This window comes from Rhinatrema bivittatum, chromosome 12 (genome assembly GCF_901001135.1).
Source record: "Rhinatrema bivittatum chromosome 12, aRhiBiv1.1, whole genome shotgun sequence".
NCBI classification, from domain to species: Eukaryota; Metazoa; Chordata; class Amphibia; order Gymnophiona; family Rhinatrematidae; genus Rhinatrema; species Rhinatrema bivittatum.
Genome location: NC_042626.1, coordinates 1,380,344 through 1,400,801, shown reverse-complemented (window position 1 = coordinate 1,400,801; position 20,458 = coordinate 1,380,344). Strand labels below are relative to the sequence as shown.

Sequence of the window (20,458 nt, the reverse complement as noted above, 5' to 3'; positions counted from 1 at the left end):
CACTCACAGCACCTGCCCTCTCCCTCGTAGAGACCATACCCCGTCCTCAGTGTCCCTCACTCACAGCACCTGCCCTCTCCCTCGTAGAGACCATACCCCACCCTCAGTGTCCCTCACTCACAGCACCTGCCCTCCCCCTCGTAGAGACCATACCCCACCCTCAGTGTCCCTCACTCACAGCACCTGCCCTCTCCCTCGTAGAGACCATACCCCACCCTCAGTGTCCCTCACTCACACCACCTGCCCTCCCCCTCGTAGAGACCATACCCCGTCCTCAGTGTCCCTCACTCACACCACCTGCCCTCCCCCTCGTAGAGACCATACCCCGTCCTCAGTGTCCCTCACTCACAGCACCTGCCCTCCCCCTCGTAGAGACCATACCCCGTCCTCAGTGTCCCTCACTCACAGCACCTGCCCTCTCCCTCGTAGAGACCATACCCCGTCCTCAGTGTCCCTCAGTCACACCACCTGCCCTCCCCCTCGTAGAGACCATACCCCATCCTCAGTGTCCCTCACTCACAGCACCTGCCCTCCCCCTCGAGTCAGAGCGGTGTCAGGCTGGATCTAACGGAGCTTGTGATGGAGATAGGCAGGCCACAGAAAAGCTGGTAATGGGCTGTAGTTTGCCCACCAGCGCTGTTGCCTCCTCCTGTCTGAGCTCAGACATTGTTAGAAATTTTGGAAGTAGATTCCAAAAAAGCCTTACTCATCTCATCTTTCTTTTATTTCTATATATGTGCCCAGGCATACACTGACAAGCAAATGCATCCAACCACAAGGGGCTGGGGTTTGTCTGATAAAGCAGCGCTGGAAGGGGAGAGATAAGGACAGGGAAGGAAATTCTGTTTCTGAAAAGTTAGTGAATTAACTTCTGAAGGCTACTGGCCTGTGAGCCGTTGCTTCAGACCCTTGCATGTGGCAGACAAGAAACCCTGCCTCCTACCTGCTCTGTTATGGAGAGCAAATAGGAATCTCTGCCAGGCTCACGCATGGTACAAGATGTCATCATCCACAGCTCCTTTACAAGAAAATAAGTCAGCGCCACAGACCTGATGGACAGTTGCCACCGGGCTCCAGCCTTTCAGGACTAATCCAATCGTCGTTTTGCTGTACAACATGCAGGAAGGTGTAGTCTTTAGGGCTGCACTAGAGAAGGCAGAAGTAAGAGTACCTGTCTGCTATGCAGTAAAACCTGGACTGGATGAAATCATCCTGAACATGGCAACCTATGCTCCTGAAGGCGGCTTCTCCTTAAACTGTCTCATAGGCACTCTCACCTAGGACTTGGGTGCAGATATATTTATTACTCAATGTCTAAATCATTCTTTTAATTTAAACAGAAGACTTTATCCTGTGCTCTCAATCTCCATCGGCTTCTGCCCTTCTCCTAGAGCAAGGTGGCCACGTCCGGGTCGGGTTTCAGGATCTGCACAATGAATAGGCATGAGAGAGATCTGCATACAAATCTGTCTCTTGCCTATTCATTATGGAGATCCTGGAAAGCTCTCGAGGACAGACCATGGCTACCCCTGCTCTATCAGTAAAAAAAAAAAAAAGCTGTCAACCATTCCAAAAACTGGGATTTCATTTTGTACTTTAATATCACCACTTTCAGTTCCATAAGGAAGAAAGGCTTAACAGACAGCCCTGTCTCTCTCTCTTTTCCCTTTTAAACAGCTGGAGCAGGGCTGATTTTAGGAGGGTGCAGGGACCAGGCAGGTCAGCACCTCCTAAGGACAGGCCTGGCCTATGTGGTGCTGAACCAACCTGTGTGCAGGGAAGCTCTGATGGGGACATTTGTACTTTGCCAAGCTGGCACGTGATTTGAGGTAGGGGGTATAGGAGAGGGGCAAAGTTGATAATTTCCCCCTAAGAAATGCATGGAAGACAACTTCAATGCATTGTATTTCAAGCAGCTCTGGTCCAAGTCACACAAAAGGCTACACCTGGCCCTTGCAGACAAAGGCTTTTAATTGGATAAGTGGAATGGTGGCAGCTCCCTTAATTAGCAATAGTTTACAGGACACTTAAATTGTTCTTCAGATCTTTCCCTTGACTTTCAGTTTGTAATTATTGCTAATCAAAGCCCAATTAGTGGTGTCCATGGGTAGTGGGAGTGTCTACCATTGAAGTGAAGTAGGAAGGGATAGGTTTTTCTTGATGGTTGACGCTTGGGTACATAAGAGAAGCTTTGAATACATTGGAAGAGACTGAGTTTTACATCCATTCCTGGTAGTGGCTCACTCGAGCTTGGCACACTGGGTACTGGGCCATTTTCTTTGGAGGTAGGCACTGGCTTGCACCGGTTGTGCTGCTTGGAGCCGGCAGGGGAAGTAGGTGGTCTGAGAGAGGCAATTTATGCCAAGGGCCCATGGCTGGAGCTCTACAGCGAAGGTTGAAGGAGGGGCCAGGGCCGACTGTAGGAAAGCATCAGACCACAGCTGCATGTCTGACCCTTCTGAGCTCTCTCTGGCACAGCTGCTTCAACCCTTGAGAGGCACAGCCTGTGACCTCACATTTTTCCTAAATAATTTAGAAATGAAGCTCAGCCCGGACCAGGCCTGAGTAAAATGAAGTGCAGGCCCCCTTCCAGTGCTCCCCCATTGGTTTAGTTAACATAGTAACAGCAGAAAAAGAGCCCAGTGCTGCGGCCACTCTACCCCGCAAGCTTTTGTTTTTTTAATTTCTTTTAGGGTAGTAACTTTGCCAGTCCGGGCAGGTTACCTCTTCTCTTCATTTCCATCGCTCACCTGCTAGGGATGCTCTGGCATTATCCCAGTGCTGTCCTTGCCTTCACTACTGCTTTGGGAAAAGCTTTCATTGCCCGTTCTGTGAAAAAATATTTCCTGACATTATTCCCAAGTCTATGGCCTTGAAGTTTCATAAGATCTATGGCTTTCTTTACACTGGAAGAGATTTGATTCTCACGCATTCATACAATCCCCTTTTAAATTCTTGAAAGGTATCTCCCCTCTCCTTCAGGTTATACTTATGCAGGTCCTTCACTCATCTCAATCCCTTTTGAGAGTCTCCCTGGCCTGCTGTTCTCTTGCCAACCACTCAGCTCTCAACCCAAGTGATAAGGCAACCACACTGACACCTAGACAGAGCCAGGCTGCTGCTGTGCTGCTGCTCATGTGCTCACCGAATGCCCCTGCATCATTATATTTATTTATTTAATTAATTTCTTTTCCTATACCGATGCTCAAGACTAGGTCTTATCGTACCGGTTTACAATGTAACTGAGGGGAAACCAATTAACATCAAGGTAGAAAGTAAAGTTACATTAAACAGGGAGCATAAAACCTGGGCAATGGAAGACAGTACAGAGTTTAAACTAAGAAACAATTAGAGAGAGATAAATATATAAATCAACAAAAAACTGTAAGATACATAAACATAGGTTTATCCTAGGCAGTTATTAGCCTGGTATGTCCAGAGGGAGAAGGAAAGGGTGAGGTTGGGTGGGGGGGAACGGGAGAGGGAAAAGAGGGGGGGTAGGGATTGGGGAGGGGTGGGGGAGTATAAAGTTCTTGCTTGCTGGCAGCCCTTCTCCCTTTCCCACCCTGCTTGGTACCCCTACCCGCCAGGAGGGCAGCTGGCTGTGGGTGTCTCTCAGAGCTCAAACTCACTAGCAATGCACAGATCTCCTCCTGGCCCCACCTCGCCCCCTACTCCATTGCCTGTGTGTTATACAGAATCTGCTGCGTTCCAGGCTCTGCTCTGCCTGCTTAATCCAGGATAGGAAGGATTAGAAGTGATCCATGAGCCAGATTCCGCTGGGATCATAAACAAGAAAATTTAAACCATAGCCAAGACTGCATGCATCACTGCTGAACAGAGACTGGGGACAGCACTGACACAAAGCTTGAGATGGATTCCTGGAGCCAGGGCTAATGCATGGGGATCAGGCACCCCAGGTGTGCACCCACTAATCTCTCCATTCACAATTTTAAATGATACATTTATAACAGACTCTACATGAAAAAGGACATTAAAAAGGCAAAAATATAATTTGCATGTATATTATATTTATTTGCACTGCTGTGGTGCCAACCAGAAAATCCAGCAAAAAAACCCAAAAAACCCCATTTAGAACTCAAAGGGTATTAGGCCTCCTCCTACGTGTGTTGGGCGTGAACTTGGCCCTTGGAAAGTCTTGCAGCAAACAATAACAACCTGATCTATGGTGTAATTACAAATATTACAACAGGCACTAAAACATCAAAACATCTCCTATTAGGAAAACAGAATAAGATCCCTACACAGAAACTACACACAAGCAAACCCTCACCAAATACAGCATAAACAGACCATAAAGTATAAACAGAAGCCACAAGCCAGATACTGTATGCAGTAAACAGTGTAAAAACCAGTGTAAAAACAGTGTAAAAACCAGTGTAAAAACCAGATACTGTATGCAGTAAACAGTGTAAAAACCAGTGTAAAAATACCAGGCTAATAACTGCCTAGGATAAACCTATGTTTTTGTATCTTACAGTTTTTTGTTGATTTATATATTTTTCTCTCTCTAATTGTTTCTTAGTTTAAACTCTGTACTGTCTTCCATTGCCCAGGTTTTATGCTCCCTGTTTAATGTAACTTTACTTTCTACCTTGATGTTAATTGGTTTCCCCTCAGTTACATTGTAAACCGGTACGATAAGACCTAGTCTTGAGCATCGGTATAGGAAAAGAAATTAAATAAATAAATAAATAAATAAAAACAAAAACATCACCATTCCTCATAAAACAAAATCAAATATAAAACATCATAATAGTAAAACCATACTAATAAAAATACTTATTTCAAAACAGTTGATGAATAATTATCCAATAATTAAAAATTCATATACAATCTAAAAATTTTCCAAACACCAATAAAATATTTCAAAAGAGCAGACACAAACACCCAACAATTAAATCCAATAAGAATAAAAAGTCCCCTGCTCTCCACAGCTGGGAACTTTTGATTTCAAATAGCCTTACATTGTCAGGGGTAGGGGGTGTGCACAGACTGAGCTCTCACTTTTGTATACACACATAAACACTCGGTTTCACACAATTTATCACATGCTTGCTCGACAAACAAACCTTCGCCAACATACATTTTCCTACACCCTGACACTCAAGGGCTCGGGCACACACTTTCTCACACACTCACTGACAAATGCTTGGTCTCACACACTCATACACAATCACACTCAAGTATATTGGCTTGGTCACTCACACTCTTCTCCACCCCCCCCCCCCCCAAAAACCCCCAAAACAAACAACCCATGCAGAAGGGGCAGCAGCTGCCTGTGAATTTGACTCACATTGCAAGCAAAGCCCTGAGATAGCCGGGTCCCGGTGAGGTGATTGGCTTCCTGCTGCTGTGGGACGGTGTCCCTTGCGGTGGGAAGGGGCAAGCTATAAGGTCTCAATAGCCTTTTGCAGCCCAAGGATGAGAGAGGCCCATGGCAGAGGAGAAGATATGGAGCAGTCGTTGAGGTAGATGTGGAAGGCCTCCAAGCGGGGAGAGGCAGCTGAAGATGGGGAAAGGGATCCGAGAGAGCTGCTGCAGGAAAATCAGCAAGGGAGGTACTTGGAAGAGGCTCAGGCCATAGGAGAAGAGCCCCCAGGCTGCTGTGATCAACACTAAGTACAAGATTGGTTGGATTGGCCCACTGGCCCGGTTCTGGCTGGGAAGGATAATTGCTAGAAAATGAAATGCATGCTCACTTAAGGCTCATTACTGAGGGAGGACCACACAGAGCCTCTCTTTCTTCCAACAGTTATGAATATCCTTAGCCACCCTTCTAATCTTTCTTACCTGATGATTACGCCTTTATTGCAGCCCTGGGACAATGGAGGCGCACACATGAGTAGGGCAGGGCAATGAATGGAAGAGGTAGGATAGAGGCAGTCAGGTGAAAGCTCTTCATAGCCGTCAACAGGAATATTTTACAGATATGAATTTTTAAATATCAGTGACTACAATGAAGTAATACACAAAGATTAAGCATAAGATAACAGTCTCTCTGAGACTCGTAGAATAATTGGGGCTTGCTCACAATCTCGAGTAAGTGGGTCATGAAGTGACAAAGATCCAATGTCATGCTGACGTGGTGTGGGGTTGCTGTACCAGGCTTACATTTTGTGCCAAACATCCATGGGAGCTGCATTTCAAGATCCTCCTTTACTGCAGAAATGGATGTCAGCCTTGAGGTGAAGGAATGAGTGGCAGCCACGCTCCATGATCCACACCAAGCCACGTTTCTCCGGTGTGCACAAGCAGAAACGTCTAACAAGGGAAAAAAGGGATCCCAGCCCATCTACTAAGCTGGCCCTTTAGGGTAGGGGGTGGGACCTTCTCATCCTGCTGCTTTGCGGGTGGAGGGCCAGGAAGGAAGTGGGAAGAATTTGAGTGCTGATTGCCGGGATCAGGCCTCCCGTGTTGTCTTTCAGAAGATGAAGGGTCTAGGACTCTCTCTCCTTCTGCTCTGGATACCAGGTAAGATCAGAGGGGGCAGAGTCGGGTTCAGACTTCTCCCTGAAACACAGGATGTCGTGTAAGCTTTTGGAAGGATACAACGGAGAAATAGTTGTGCTGATAAGTTATGAAGGAAACGGAGCTAGAAAAACTCAGTGCAACGGGGAAAGCCCTTGAGTAGCTCTGGCCAAAGGCTCTCTGTGTTTGACTTCCACAGGTTCCCAGGCTCACAGCGGCTTTCAAGTTGTGAGAGCAGCATTTGGGGGAGCTGTGACTATAACCTGCAGCCATCACGATGATGCAGAATTGCAAAACTATGTTAAGAGCTGGTGCAGGCAGATTAATGAGGAGGCGTGTGAGAATGTGGTAGAAACCAACGGATTCAACAGAGGCAATGAGGGAAGAACCAGCATGACCTCTAGCTATGAGAGGAAAGGGACAACGACCATAACTATAACTGAGCTTCAAGCATGGGACAGTGGGCTGTACTGCTGGAGAATCTGGACAGGGTATGCGTACGAGGTGAGAGAGAAGATTCTGCTGCTGGTGCTGGAAGGTGAGCAACAAGCACGGGGGGGGGGGGGGGGGGGGGGGGCGGTAAATGAGGCCATGCAGCAACCTTTAGCTTTTGCAGGTAGCTGCCAACGACCTCACAGCTACAACGCTTATTTTAAGTTAATCTTCTAAAAAGATTACTACTATAGCTTTCTTTGCCTTGCTTAAAGCTGAGAGCAGCTTCCTGTCCTCGGGAATGGTTTCACTGAGAAATCAACTGCACAAAATCAATCAAGGAGAGAGTTTCCCAAACGGCTTAGCCCTCTCTCCCTCACGGATCTCATGCAAGGCTGCTAACTGGGAAATAAACCGCAATAGTAGTTTTGGGGTAGAAAAGTTGCAAGTCCATAGATTAGGTCAATTAATAACTTTGTAAATATAATACTCAGGACTGGACTCTCAAACTGGCCCAGAAGTAGCCTTTGCTGCTCCAGGAGGATCCGTCACTCTGCAGTGTCTCTACTCTCAGACCCAACGCTGGGCTAAAGTGTGGTGTAAGCAGAGGTCAGAGGGTCACTGCGACTGGCTCTTCCATTCCAATGGCAAGACAATTAAGCAGTACATGCAAAGAGCAGCAGCATCTGATGAGCAGAGGAAAGGACGGATGAGTCTGACGTTGAGGGATCTACGGCTGTGGGATACAGGACTCTACAAGTGTGAGAACTCGCATCAAAACATAATCCTAAAGAGAATCCTTCTCCTGATTTCAGAAGAGAGAGCGCCAGCCCCAGGTAACACCCTCCGAATTTCACTTGTATAGCTAACTCCACTTACATGTTCCACACTGCTCCACCTCAATATTCAAACCAGAACCCCAACCCCAAACAAATCGGAAAAACTTCAGCACCATAAGTCAAAGTCTTCAAGGGCAAAAGTGATCCCCTGCCAGCTGAGCCTTGGCGCCCCTGTACCCCAGCAACCACTACATGCTCCGTAGAAAACCAGTGCCTCCACTGCAGGCACAGAAAAACTGATAGCAGCAAACTTTTACAGCTCTATAAAGGGGCTGCACCCTGCTGAGGGGCTTACAGCTGTGCAAGGAGTGGCCTGGGAGACACTGACGGTGCTGATAATGAAAGGAAGGATGGGAGAGCTGGAGAACTCTCAGCCCTGTACCCTCCTCTTCTCATGACAGTGTGTGGACACCCAAAAAAGGGAAGGTTTAAATTGTATTGAGACTTTAAAATGTATGGGTTACTGGCTCTGATGGGACGGAGGAATGGGGGTAAGGGGTCTGCGCCTGTGTGTTACTGGCTCTGATGGGACAGAGGAATGGGGGTAAGGGGTCTGCGCCTGTGCGTTACTGGCTCTGATGGGACAGAGGAATGGGGGTAAGGGGTCTGCGCCTGTGCGTTACTGGCTCTGATGGGACAGAGGAATGGGGGTAAGGGGTCTGCGCCTGTGCGTTACTGGCTCTGATGGGACGGAGGAATGGGGGTAAGGGGTCTGCGCCTGTGCGTTACTGGCTCTGATGGGCTGGAGGAATGGGGGTAAGGGGTCTGCGCCTGTGCGTTACTGGCTCTGATGGGACGGAGGAATGGGGGTAAGGGGTCTGCGCCTGTGCGTTACTGGCTCTGATGGGACGGAGGAATGGGGGTAAGGGGTCTGCGCCTGTGCGTTACTGGCTCTGATGGGACGGAGGAATGGGGGTAAGGGGTCTGCGCCTGTGCGTTACTGGCTCTGATGGGACGGAGGAATGGGGGTAAGGGGTCTGCGCCTGTGCGTTACTGGCTCTGATGGGACGGAGGAATGGGGGTAAGGGGTCTGCGCCTGTGCGTTACTGGCTCTGATGGGACGGAGGAATGGGGGTAAGGGGTCTGCGCCTGTGCGTTACTGGCTCTGATGGGACGGAGGAATGGGGGTAAGGGGTCTGCGCCTGTGTGTTACTGGCTCTGATGGGACAGAGGAATGGGGGTAAGGGGTCTGCGCCTGTGCGTTACTGGCTCTGATGGGACAGAGGAATGGGGGTAAGGGGTCTGCGCCTGTGCGTTACTGGCTCTGATGGGACGGAGGAATGGGGGTAAGGGGTCTGCGCCTGTGCGTTACTGGCTCTGATGGGACGGAGGAATGGGGGTAAGGGGTCTGCGCCTGTGCGTTACTGGCTCTGATGGGCTGGAGGAATGGGGGTAAGGGGTCTGCGCCTGTGCGTTACTGGCTCTGATGGGACGGAGGAATGGGGGTAAGGGGTCTGCGCCTGTGCGTTACTGGCTCTGATGGGACGGAGGAATGGGGGTAAGGGGTCTGCGCCTGTGCGTTACTGGCTCTGATGGGACGGAGGAATGGGGGTAAGGGGTCTGCGCCTGTGCGTTACTGGCTCTGATGGGACGGAGGAATGGGGGTAAGGGGTCTGCGCCTGTGCGTTACTGGCTCTGATGGGACGGAGGAATGGGGGTAAGGGGTCTGCGCCTGTGCGTTACTGGCTCTGATGGGACGGAGGAATGGGGGTAAGGGGTCTGTGCCTGTGCGTTACTGGCTCTGATGGGCTGGAGGAATGGGGGTAAGGGGTCTGTGCCTGTGCGTTACTGGCTCTGATGGGCTGGAGGAATGGGGGTAAGGGGTCTGTGCCTGTGCGTTACTGGCTCTGATGGGCTGGAGGAATGGGGGTAAGGGGTCTGCGCCTGTGCGTTACTGGCTCTGATGGGCTGGAGGAATGGGGGTAAGGGGTCTGCGCCTGTGTGTTACTGGCTCTGATGGGACAGAGGAATGGGGGTAAGGGGTCTGCGCCTGTGTGTTACTGGCTCTGATGGGACAGAGGAATGGGGGTAAGGGGTCTGCGCCTGTGTGTTACTGGCTCTGATGGGACGGAGGAATGGGGGTTAGGGGTCTGCGCCTGTGTGTTACTGGCTCTGATGGGACGGAGGAATGGGGGTAAGGGGTCTGCGCCTGTGTGTTACTGGCTCTGATGGGACAGAGGAATGGGGGTAAGGGGTCTGCGCCTGTGTGTTACTGGCTCTGATGGGACAGAGGAATGGGGGTAAGGGGTCTGCGCCTGTGTGTTACTGGCTCTGATGGGACGGAGGAATGGGGGTTAGGGGTCTGCGCCTGTGTGTTACTGGCTCTGATGGGACAGAGGAATGGGGGTAAGGGGTCTGCGCCTGTGCGTTACTGGCTCTGATGGGACGGAGGAATGGGGGTAAGGGGTCTGCGCCTGTGCGTTACTGGCTCTGATGGGCTGGAGGAATGGGGGTAAGGGGTCTGCGCCTGTGCGTTACTGGCTCTGATGGGACGGAGGAATGGGGGTAAGGGGTCTGCGCCTGTGCGTTACTGGCTCTGATGGGACGGAGGAATGGGGGTAAGGGGTCTGTGCCTGTGCGTTACTGGCTCTGATGGGACGGAGGAATGGGGGTAAGGGGTCTGTGCCTGTGCGTTACTGGCTCTGATGGGACGGAGGAATGGGGGTAAGGGGTCTGTGCCTGTGCGTTACTGGCTCTGATGGGCTGGAGGAATGGGGGTAAGGGGTCTGTGCCTGTGCGTTACTGGCTCTGATGGGCTGGAGGAATGGGGGTAAGGGGTCTGTGCCTGTGCGTTACTGGCTCTGATGGGCTGGAGGAATGGGGGTAAGGGGTCTGTGCCTGTGCGTTACTGGCTCTGATGGGACGGAGGAATGGGGGTAAGGGGTCTGTGCCTGTGCGTTACTGGCTCTGATGGGCTGGAGGAATGGGGGTAAGGGGTCTGTGCCTGTGCGTTACTGGCTCTGATGGGCTGGAGGAATGGGGGTAAGGGGTCTGTGCCTGTGCGTTACTGGCTCTGATGGGCTGGAGGAATGGGGGTAAGGGGTCTGTGCCTGTGTGTTACTGGCTCTGATGGGCTGGAGGAATGGGGGTAAGGGGTCTGTGCCTGTGCGTTACTGGCTCTGATGGGCTGGAGGAATGGGGGTAAGGGGTCTGTGCCTGTGCGTTACTGGCTCTGATGGGCTGGAGGAATGGGGGTAAGGGGTCTGTGCCTGTGCGTTACTGGCTCTGATGGGCTGGAGGAATGGGGGTAAGGGGTCTGTGCCTGTGTGTTACTGGCTCTGATGGGCTGGAGGAATGGGGGTAAGGGGTCTGTGCCTGTGCGTTACTGGCTCTGATGGGCTGGAGGAATGGGGGTAAGGGGTCTGCGCCTGTGCGTTACTGGCTCTGATGGGCTGGAGGAATGGGGGTAAGGGGTCTGCGCCTGTGCGTTACTGGCTCTGATGGGACGGAGGAATGGGGGTAAGGGGTCTGCGCCTGTGCGTTACTGGCTCTGATGGGACGGAGGAATGGGGGTAAGGGGTCTGCGCCTGTGCGTTACTGGCTCTGATGGGACGGAGGAATGGGGGTAAGGGGTCTGCGCCTGTGCGTTACTGGCTCTGATGGGACGGAGGAATGGGGGTAAGGGGTCTGTGCCTGTGCGTTACTGGCTCTGATGGGCTGGAGGAATGGGGGTAAGGGGTCTGTGCCTGTGCGTTACTGGCTCTGATGGGCTGGAGTAATGGGGGTAAGGGGTCTGCGCCTGTGGGTTACTGGCTCTGATGGGCTGGAGGAATGGGGGTAAGGGGTCTGTGCCTGTGCGTTACTGGCTCTGATGGGCTGGAGGAATGGGGGTAAGGGGTCTGTGCCTGTGTGTTACTGGCTCTGATGGGCTGGAGGAATGGGGGTAAGGGGTCTGCGCCTGTGTGTTACTGGCTCTGATGGGACAGAGGAATGGGGGTAAGGGGTCTGCGCCTGTGTGTTACTGGCTCTGATGGGACAGAGGAATGGGGGTAAGGGGTCTGCGCCTGTGTGTTACTGGCTCTGATGGGACAGAGGAATGGGGGTTAGGGGTCTGCGCCTGTGTGTTACTGGCTCTGATGGGACGGAGGAATGGGGGTAAGGGGTCTGCGCCTGTGTGTTACTGGCTCTGATGGGACAGAGGAATGGGGGTAAGGGGTCTGCGCCTGTGTGTTACTGGCTCTGATGGGACGGAGGAATGGGGGTAAGGGGTCTGCGCCTGTGTGTTACTGGCTCTGATGGGACGGAGGAATGGGGGTTAGGGGTCTGCGCCTGTGCGTTACTGGCTCTGATGGACGGAGGAAGGGGGGTAAGGGGGCGGCGCCTGTGCGTTACTGGCTCTGATGGGACGGAGGAATGGGGGTAAGGGGTCTGCGCCTGTGCGTTACTGGCTCTGATGGGACGGAGGAATGGGGGTAAGGGGTCTGCGCCTGTGCGTTACTGGCTCTGATGGGACGGAGGAATGGGGGTAAGGGGTCTGCGCCTGTGCGTTACTGGCTCTGATGGGACGGAGGAATGGGGGTAAGGGGTCTGTGCCTGTGCGTTACTGGCTCTGATGGGACGGAGGAATGGGGGTAAGGGGTCTGTGCCTGTGCGTTACTGGCTCTGATGGGCTGGAGGAATGGGGGTAAGGGGTCTGTGCCTGTGCGTTACTGGCTCTGATGGGCTGGAGGAATGGGGGTAAGGGGTCTGTGCCTGTGCGTTACTGGCTCTGATGGGCTGGAGGAATGGGGGTAAGGGGTCTGTGCCTGTGTGTTACTGGCTCTGATGGGCTGGAGGAATGGGGGTAAGGGGTCTGTGCCTGTGTGTTACTGGCTCTGATGGGCTGGAGGAATGAGGGTAAGGGGTCTGTGCTGTGTAGGAGGCTCAGAAGGGAAGATTGTAGGTTGAAGCCTTGCAGGGAAAGTATGTGGTGATTGTGTAGGGAGTGTATGTGGTGTGAATGGCAGGTGTGTGTGTTGTGGGATGGAATGAGTGACCAAAAACACCCAGACTGTACCCTCCTGGAAGCCCTTTGTCAAAAAAAACCACAACCCAAACCTGCCTACTCGACTGAGGAAGAGGATACTAATTGTCACCTCTGGTACCCCCCGAATCACTAAACACAACAGTAAGGATCTGCTCATCTGAGGGAGTGAAAGCTCAATCTGTGTTCATTCAGCTACAGAACACACCGGAAAGCACATCCATGTGCTGGAGAGAGTATGGCGGGCTGGAGTCAGTACAGATGCACATGCGTGACATCCGTGAGCCAGTGGCGTAGCCAGAATTGATTTTTTGGGTGGGCACAAGGTTAACATAGGTGGGCACAAGGCATGCAGGTCTACTAGTTGTTTTCTTACTGATAAATAATGCCATATACTGCACCCTAGAATGGCTTTCTAAGTAGTTTGCAACAGCCATTATGTGTCATGTATGAAACTTTAAAATAATTTACTTCAATTATTTCAAGTATAGAAAACAATCAAATCCAATCATATAATAAAACAAAAATTAATGTATTCTTTCATGAACCATCTTTGCAGAAACCCAGAAATCTTCATAAATACAATAAAATATAATTAATCATCAGAACAGGTGCAGCGCAGAGCTAGGGCAATTCACATTACAAGTAACATGAAAAAAAAAAATTCAAATTCTGGTGTAATCTCAGCAAAAAATAACCCTCCACTGCTATTTTGTGAAGTAACAAACTCTTGCAAAGAAAGAGGCATCTGGAACCTTGCCAAACAATCACAGCACTGACTCTCAGGATTCAAACAGCAACCTTATGAAAAAGCAGCAATGCAAATACTACACCAGGCCCTAGAACATTAATACATCACCTACGGGAATAACAGAACAGGCTGGACTACTACTACAGAGAAACTATATGCTAGAAATACTCATTTCTGTCACAAACAGGCAAAACTGAGACCGACCCTTACCTAATATAGAAATAAGAGACTATAAATTAGAAACAGAAACATGTAGATAAAGCCAAAATAGAAAGCCTGAGAAACTAAAATGTCTGAACAGCGGAATACTTAAGAGAGAGCAAAATTCAAAAATATAAGAATGCACATTCCCAAAGATGACATATTTAAATTGCTAACATCTCTCTCTCTCTCTCTCTCTATATATATATATTTTTTTTTTTTTACCTTTGTTGTCTGATCTTTGTATTTTTCTAATCAGTTGGTCCTGGTCTCTCTTTCCCATTTTTTCCCTTGTCGCTCATTTCCTAATTCCTCTTCAGTGTCTTTTCTACTACTGTCTTCTTCCCTTCCACACACACACACATATATACATAAATGCTTTCTCTCACAGACTCCCTCACACACTCAGGCTCTCACTCTCATATGCTCTCCCCCCCCCCCCCCCCCCCAAGCTCACATTCTCTGCAGACACACATACAAGCTCTCACTTTCTCACCCCTCCCCAGGCTTATATTCTTATGCACACACAGACGCACATCCAGGCACCCATTCTCATCCACACACACACAAACCCATTCTCCCATTCTCACCCACACATACACACATTTAAGGTCCCATTCTCACCCACACATACACACTTTCAAGCACCCATTCTTACCCACATATTCAAGCTTCCATTCTCACCCACACACACAAACCCAGGCTCCCATTCTCACCCATATATATACACATTCAAGCTTCCATCCTCACCCACATATTCAAGCTTCCATTCTCACCCACATATTCAAGCTTCCATTCTCACCCACACACACAAACCCAGGCTCCCATTCTCACCCATATATACACACATTCAAGCTTCCAACCTCACCCACATATTCAAGCTTCCATCCTCACCCACACACATTCAAGACTCCATTCTCACTCCCATACACACCCAGGGTCCGATTTTCACCCACACACACACAAGGCTCCCATTCTCATCCTCACATACACATTCAAGCCTGTGCACAGTTTCCACTTCCTCCCCCCAGAGCAGGAAGATCAGCTGGCCTCTCCTGCTGCCACTAGCCTCCTGCTATCTTCGGGCGTATGGCCGACCGATCTTCCTGTTTGGGGGGGGGGGGGGCGGGGAGGAGAGCGGAAGCGCCGCGCACAGTTTCCTTCCTCCCCCCAGAGCAGGAAGATCAGCTGGCCTCTCCTGCTATCTTCAAGCCATACGGCCGACCGATCTTCCTGCTCTGGGGGGAGGAAGCGGAAACTGTGCGCGGAGCTTCCGCTCTTCTCCCCCCCCCCCCAAACAGGAAGATCGGTCGGCCATATGGTTGTAGGACCGCTTCCCCACGTGTGCCGTGATGGCGTGCCAAGCATGGGTTCTCCTCTTCACTGTCGCGGGGATGGGATCCCGCGACAGCCTTGCAGTTCTGGTGTCAGTTGGGTGGGCCTGGGTCTAAATTGGGTGGGCAGCTGCCCACCCAGGCCCACCCGTGGCTACGCCACTGCCGTGAGCTGCTTCTTCTGCCTCCACCTGGCCTGACCAAAGTGAGGAATTGGAGAAATTACTTACCTGATCATTTCGTTTTCCTTAGTGTAGACAGATGGACTCAGGAGCACTGGGTATAGTGCACTCCTGATAGCAGGTGGAGACGGATCAGATTTCAATCTGACGTCAGCCCCAGTACATAGACCCCTGCAGAAGTGCAGCTCTTCAGTATTCTCAGGACCAATGGGATGTACAATAGCTACTCCCGAACCGGGTGGGAGGCTGCCCGTGACCCGCTTAGTACTGCCCTTGCAAATGCTGTGTCCTCCCGAGTCTGAACATCCAGGCGGTAAAAGCTGGAGCAGGTGAGGATGGAGGACCATGTCGCCACCCTGCAAATCTCGGCGGGTGACAGCATCTTGGTTTCCGCCCAGGACACTGCCTGGGCTCTAGTGGAATGGGCCTTGACTTGTAGAGGCGGCGGCTTTCCTGCTTCTACGTAGGCCGCCTTGATGACTTGTGCGCGTAAGATACGGTTGTGCGCTTAGGTTTGCTATGCGCTCAGGGAGATGTGCGCGCTGTTATGCGTACAGATCAAAGTTATGCGCCCGGCGCAGTAAGTGCGTGGCTATGCGTGTCGCTTGTGCGCACGGTACTTGGGCGCGCGACGTTGTGCGCACGGCTCGCCTCTGTGCGCACAGATTGTAACGGCGGACAGGGCAGCGAACAGATCAAAATGGTGACGGCGACCACGCGGACAATATGGCAACCACCTCTGAGGGTATCCACATGGGAGGCCCCTCGGATCTGACCGGGGTCTAGCCCTGCTAGGGCAGATCAACCCGGTAGCACTGGTCCCAGCCGGCGACCTGTGCGACTCCTTCAGTTTCGGAGACCGGAGACCTTTAAATAGATTTCTACCTTACCTTGTCTCGGCGCTTCCCGGTCTCGTTCCGGGCGGTGTCCGGCTGCGGGGGGAGAGGGAAAATACCTTCACCGCCGCGCTCGAGGTTACACCTGCTGCCTCTCAGCCTCACCCGATGTCGGGGGCTAGGTCCCCGCTGAGGGTCGGCCGCCGGACCGAGGCTTACCTCAGAGGGATCTCAACCGGAGGAGGGACCCAATGGGTGTCACCGCAGGAGAGCGGGGCTCGGCTGTAGAGGTAACATTTCTTCTTATTTTGGTTTTCTTTGGTAAAATTACTCTAACGCTGCGAGCGTGCAGAGAGTCCCTAACTGCTATGGAGACGGAAAATACTGAAGAGCTGCACTTCCTGCAGGGGTCTATGTACTGGGGCTGACGTCAGATTGAAATCTGATCCGTCTCCAACTGCTAGCAGGAGCGCACTATACCCAGTGCTCCTGAGTCCACCTGCTACACGCTAGGAAAATTCAATTACTGCACCCAGCAACAGAAGCTTACCTGGTCACTTTCTTTTCTATCCTGACAGGTGCCATCACCATACCAGGGAAACCAGCACCAACCTTCCACTCTGCCAAGTATCTCCTCAACGCAGAGTCTCCCAAAGTTTACAATCAAACCCAGATTGATCCTACACCATCCAGGTACTGCTCCCTCTGCCTACTCTACAAGAACAAGCCATCAAGTACAGATTAGTATCTTAAATCCTAGGCTCAGCTTTGTTCTCTTAGAACGGTTCACTGCTGGAATACTTGCTTTTCTTTAATGTTCTTTTCTCTTAGTTACACAAAGACCCAATACCCAGCCTGGGACATCCTCCGCTGGATTCTGTTATTGATTCTGATCATCTGCCTGCTCTTGGTGAACTGCTATGTGAAGACAAAGCATTTTCATGCAGGTAAATAGGCTCCAGTATTACAGTATTCAGCTCCTGCCCAAAACAGAAGCAAACACTGTGCAGGAGGCTGGAAAAAACGTTTAATTCCCTCAGTAAAGAGAATGAGTCTGGCAGAGAAGTACAGTGTACAACTGATTGCACATTGCAGCTCACGCGGTCTAGGCACTGGGTAAAGACTGTGGATACTGCTGTAGAGTGCAGAAAAGTGATTTTTCTTCCTCTTGATCTTTTATACCAGTGGTTCTCAACCTTTTTTCTGTCGGGACACACCTGACAGATGTAAAAGTACAGTTTGCATCCACAGGAACCCCCCTGACCCACAATAATGGATGTAAAGCAGATTTATGACATTCCCCGTACAACTCACCTTACAAAAAAGATATTCTGGTTCTAGTGTCATCTCAGTAACAGCAACTCAAACTCCTTCTACTTCCAGGCTCAATAGCCCTACTTATGAAAAGCCAGCAGTTTATCACTAATGCATGTCCTCTTGAGAAAATAAAACAAATAAGACTGATACAGTAAAATACCTCATCTCGGTCACATACACAGAATCGACCCAACATAGTCCCAGGATCTGTAGTAATGCACATAAACTAATCCGCACACAGTTACACCTGTATTATGGAATACACTCAAACAGGAGCAACCCTATCTATGAAAAGGCAACACTACAAATATTAAATCAGGTCCTAAAAACCAATACACCTCTTATTAGGAAAACAGAACTAGCCAAGCAGCTATAGATCCCAACACAGAAATAATTGTATAACTATACTAATAAGCAGAATAAATGTTTCACAACAACTATGAACTATGAACAGAATAACATCCAACAATTAAACACTCATAAAAATTATTTAACATTCTCCAAACACCAATAAAATATTTAAAAACAGCAGACATCACATAATATTCAGTAATTAAAATGTCAGTCAATCAAGAAAAATAAACTTAAAAAGCCACCTTTACTAACCCCCTCCAGCAGCTCTCCTACTCCTCTTCCGTGCAGGCCAGTAGCACACACCAGAAGCAGTAGTGGCTGAAGCTCTGTACTCACGGTCCTCTTCCTTAGTGCCCACGACCAGTCTCTGTCACACACACACACACACACACACACAACCAGTTTCGCCCCATGACCAGTTTCTGTCTTTCACACACCAATCATCTCCCGACTAGTCTCTCTCTTACATACACTAGTCACCTTTCCGATCAGTCTCTCTCATGCGCACACACACACACACAGGCTTCCCACTTGCATGTTCTATCTTACATATACAGGCTTCTCACTCCCATGCTGTGTCACACACACACCCTAGTTTCTTACTCCTATGCTAGCTCTCTCCACATACACAGGCTTCTCATTCCCATAATCATTTTCTTTCTCTCTCACACACACACATACCAGTTTCTGTCTCTCACACACCAATCATCTCCTGACCAGTCTCTCTCTTACTCACACACACACCAGTCACCTTCCCAAACAGTCTCTCTCTCTCATGCACACACACACACAGGCTTCCCACTCCCATGTGTCACACACACCCATGTTTCTCACTCCTATGCTAGCTCTCTCCACATGCACAGGCTTCTCATTCCCACAATCACTTTCTCTCTCACACACTCCAGTCATCTCCCTGACCAGTCACTTCCATTGTCTCTCCTATACACACACACACACACACACACACACACACACACATCACCTCTCTGACCAGTTTCTCTCTATCACACACATGCTCTCACACACTTTACACAGATGATCTCAATCAAATGCTCTCACTTACACACAGGCTCTGTCACAGTTACACATGCACACTGTCATCACACATACATTCTCTCACTTACACACAGGCTCTGTCACAGTTACACATGCACACTCAATCACACACAGGCTCTCAGTCACAGTTACACATGCACACTCTCACTCACACATACATTCTCTCACTTACACACAGGCTCTCAGTCACAGTTACACATGCACACTCTCACTTACACACAGGCTCTCAGTCACAGTTACATGCACACTCTCAATCACACACAGGCTCTCAGTCACAGTTACACATGCACGCTCTCAATCACACACAGGCTCTCAGTCACAGTTACACATGCACACTCTCAATCACACACAGGCTCTCAGTCACAGTTATACCTGCACACTCTCAATCACACACAGGCTCTCAATCACAGTTACACATGCACACTCACAATCACACATACATTCTCTCACAGACAGGCTGGCTGGTTGTCTCATTTCCTGCCTCCCCCCCCGAGCACAAATGGTAGCTGCAGCAGCCTCCTCCTCTAGCCCCCGCAGGCCAAGAAAGAAGAATCCCATCAACCACGGGAGGCTAATTCTGCTGTCTGCTGTGCCGATTTCTGGCTGCTTCTGATTTTGCTTCGAGCCCATGCTACTGCTCGGGGCTGCTGCTGCTGCCGATGCTACTTTTTCATGCAGCATGGCTCTTTCTTCTTCCCGCTCACCCCACTGAACATCACTTCCTGTTCCGGGCCAGGGGGGCAGGTGCGGGAAGAAGAAAAGGCCCAAGCCACAGTTGCCAGCCTCCACCAACACTGCTGCCGTTCCCATCTAGGCTTGAACATGCCGATAGCCCGGGCGGCAACGGCAGCAGTGGAAGATATCCCGCCTCTCGCTCGGTGAGGGAAGAGCAGCGGGAGACCGGTAGCACGCGACACACCTGCCGCTGCCTTATACCATAGTAACAAAGCCTTGCTTCAGTTTGATTTTTCAGAACTGGAGAAGCAGTGCCAGGGCTAAGAATTGCAGGGTTTCTGGACTAAACGTAGAAAGAATAAGAGGGGGTACCCCCTTTGTGGCTAAATCCAAGTGCAGGAGCAATCGAAACATTTAGAAAAGAATGTACTTTATAGTTTGATGAGTGCAAAGCAAAGCTATTTGAATCAGCTCGACTGTCGTGACTGAATACAGATTGGCTCTGTTTAAATTATGGGCTCCCTCTAACAAAGGCTATAGAGTCTTATGCAGTCAAAGACTTTGGTTTATTATTTCTGGAACACTTCTTTTGCAGTGACAGTGTGGAATACATATTCTGTACATCAGTGAAACTCCTACTTCAATGCATTTTCATTTGTATTTTTTAGACCGCAAAATGTGAAAAATGTACAAGGATGTGAAGACTTTTGCACGGCCCAGTCAGAGGGCCATTTAAAACCTTCCGCGATGTCCTTGCTTGTAAGAGCTAGACATCTATTCCAGGAGCATAATCTCTCAGTGCAAAATCAATCCAATGGATAATGAATGATAATCCTTTGGTTATGAGAAGTTCAAGATCAAGTTTGGGTTAGGATGGGATCTTTAAGAATTCTTCACAAAATAATTACTTGATATAAAACCCAATCCAACTCCGCCACCCCTGACAATACTAGACAAACAAATGATAACTGTACTCCCTACCACCCACACCAGGAACCGCGGAGTTCTTTCAAGAACCACATATCA

The 20,458-nt window shown here is 50.1% G+C and overlaps 1 protein-coding gene across 1 annotated transcript; it reads left to right on the top strand.

Moving 5' to 3' along the window:
• The first annotated feature begins 6,431 nt into the window (after positions 1-6,431).
• LOC115074095 (polymeric immunoglobulin receptor-like) lies at positions 6,432-20,458 on the top strand. The gene is made up of 6 exons (XM_029573240.1): positions 6,432-6,495; positions 6,692-7,030; positions 7,419-7,760; positions 16,609-16,723; positions 16,862-16,977; positions 20,101-20,458. Exons 1-6 carry the CDS (start codon positions 6,453-6,455, stop codon positions 20,112-20,114), a joined length of 969 nt encoding a protein of 322 aa, XP_029429100.1. The 5' UTR covers positions 6,432-6,452; the 3' UTR covers positions 20,115-20,458.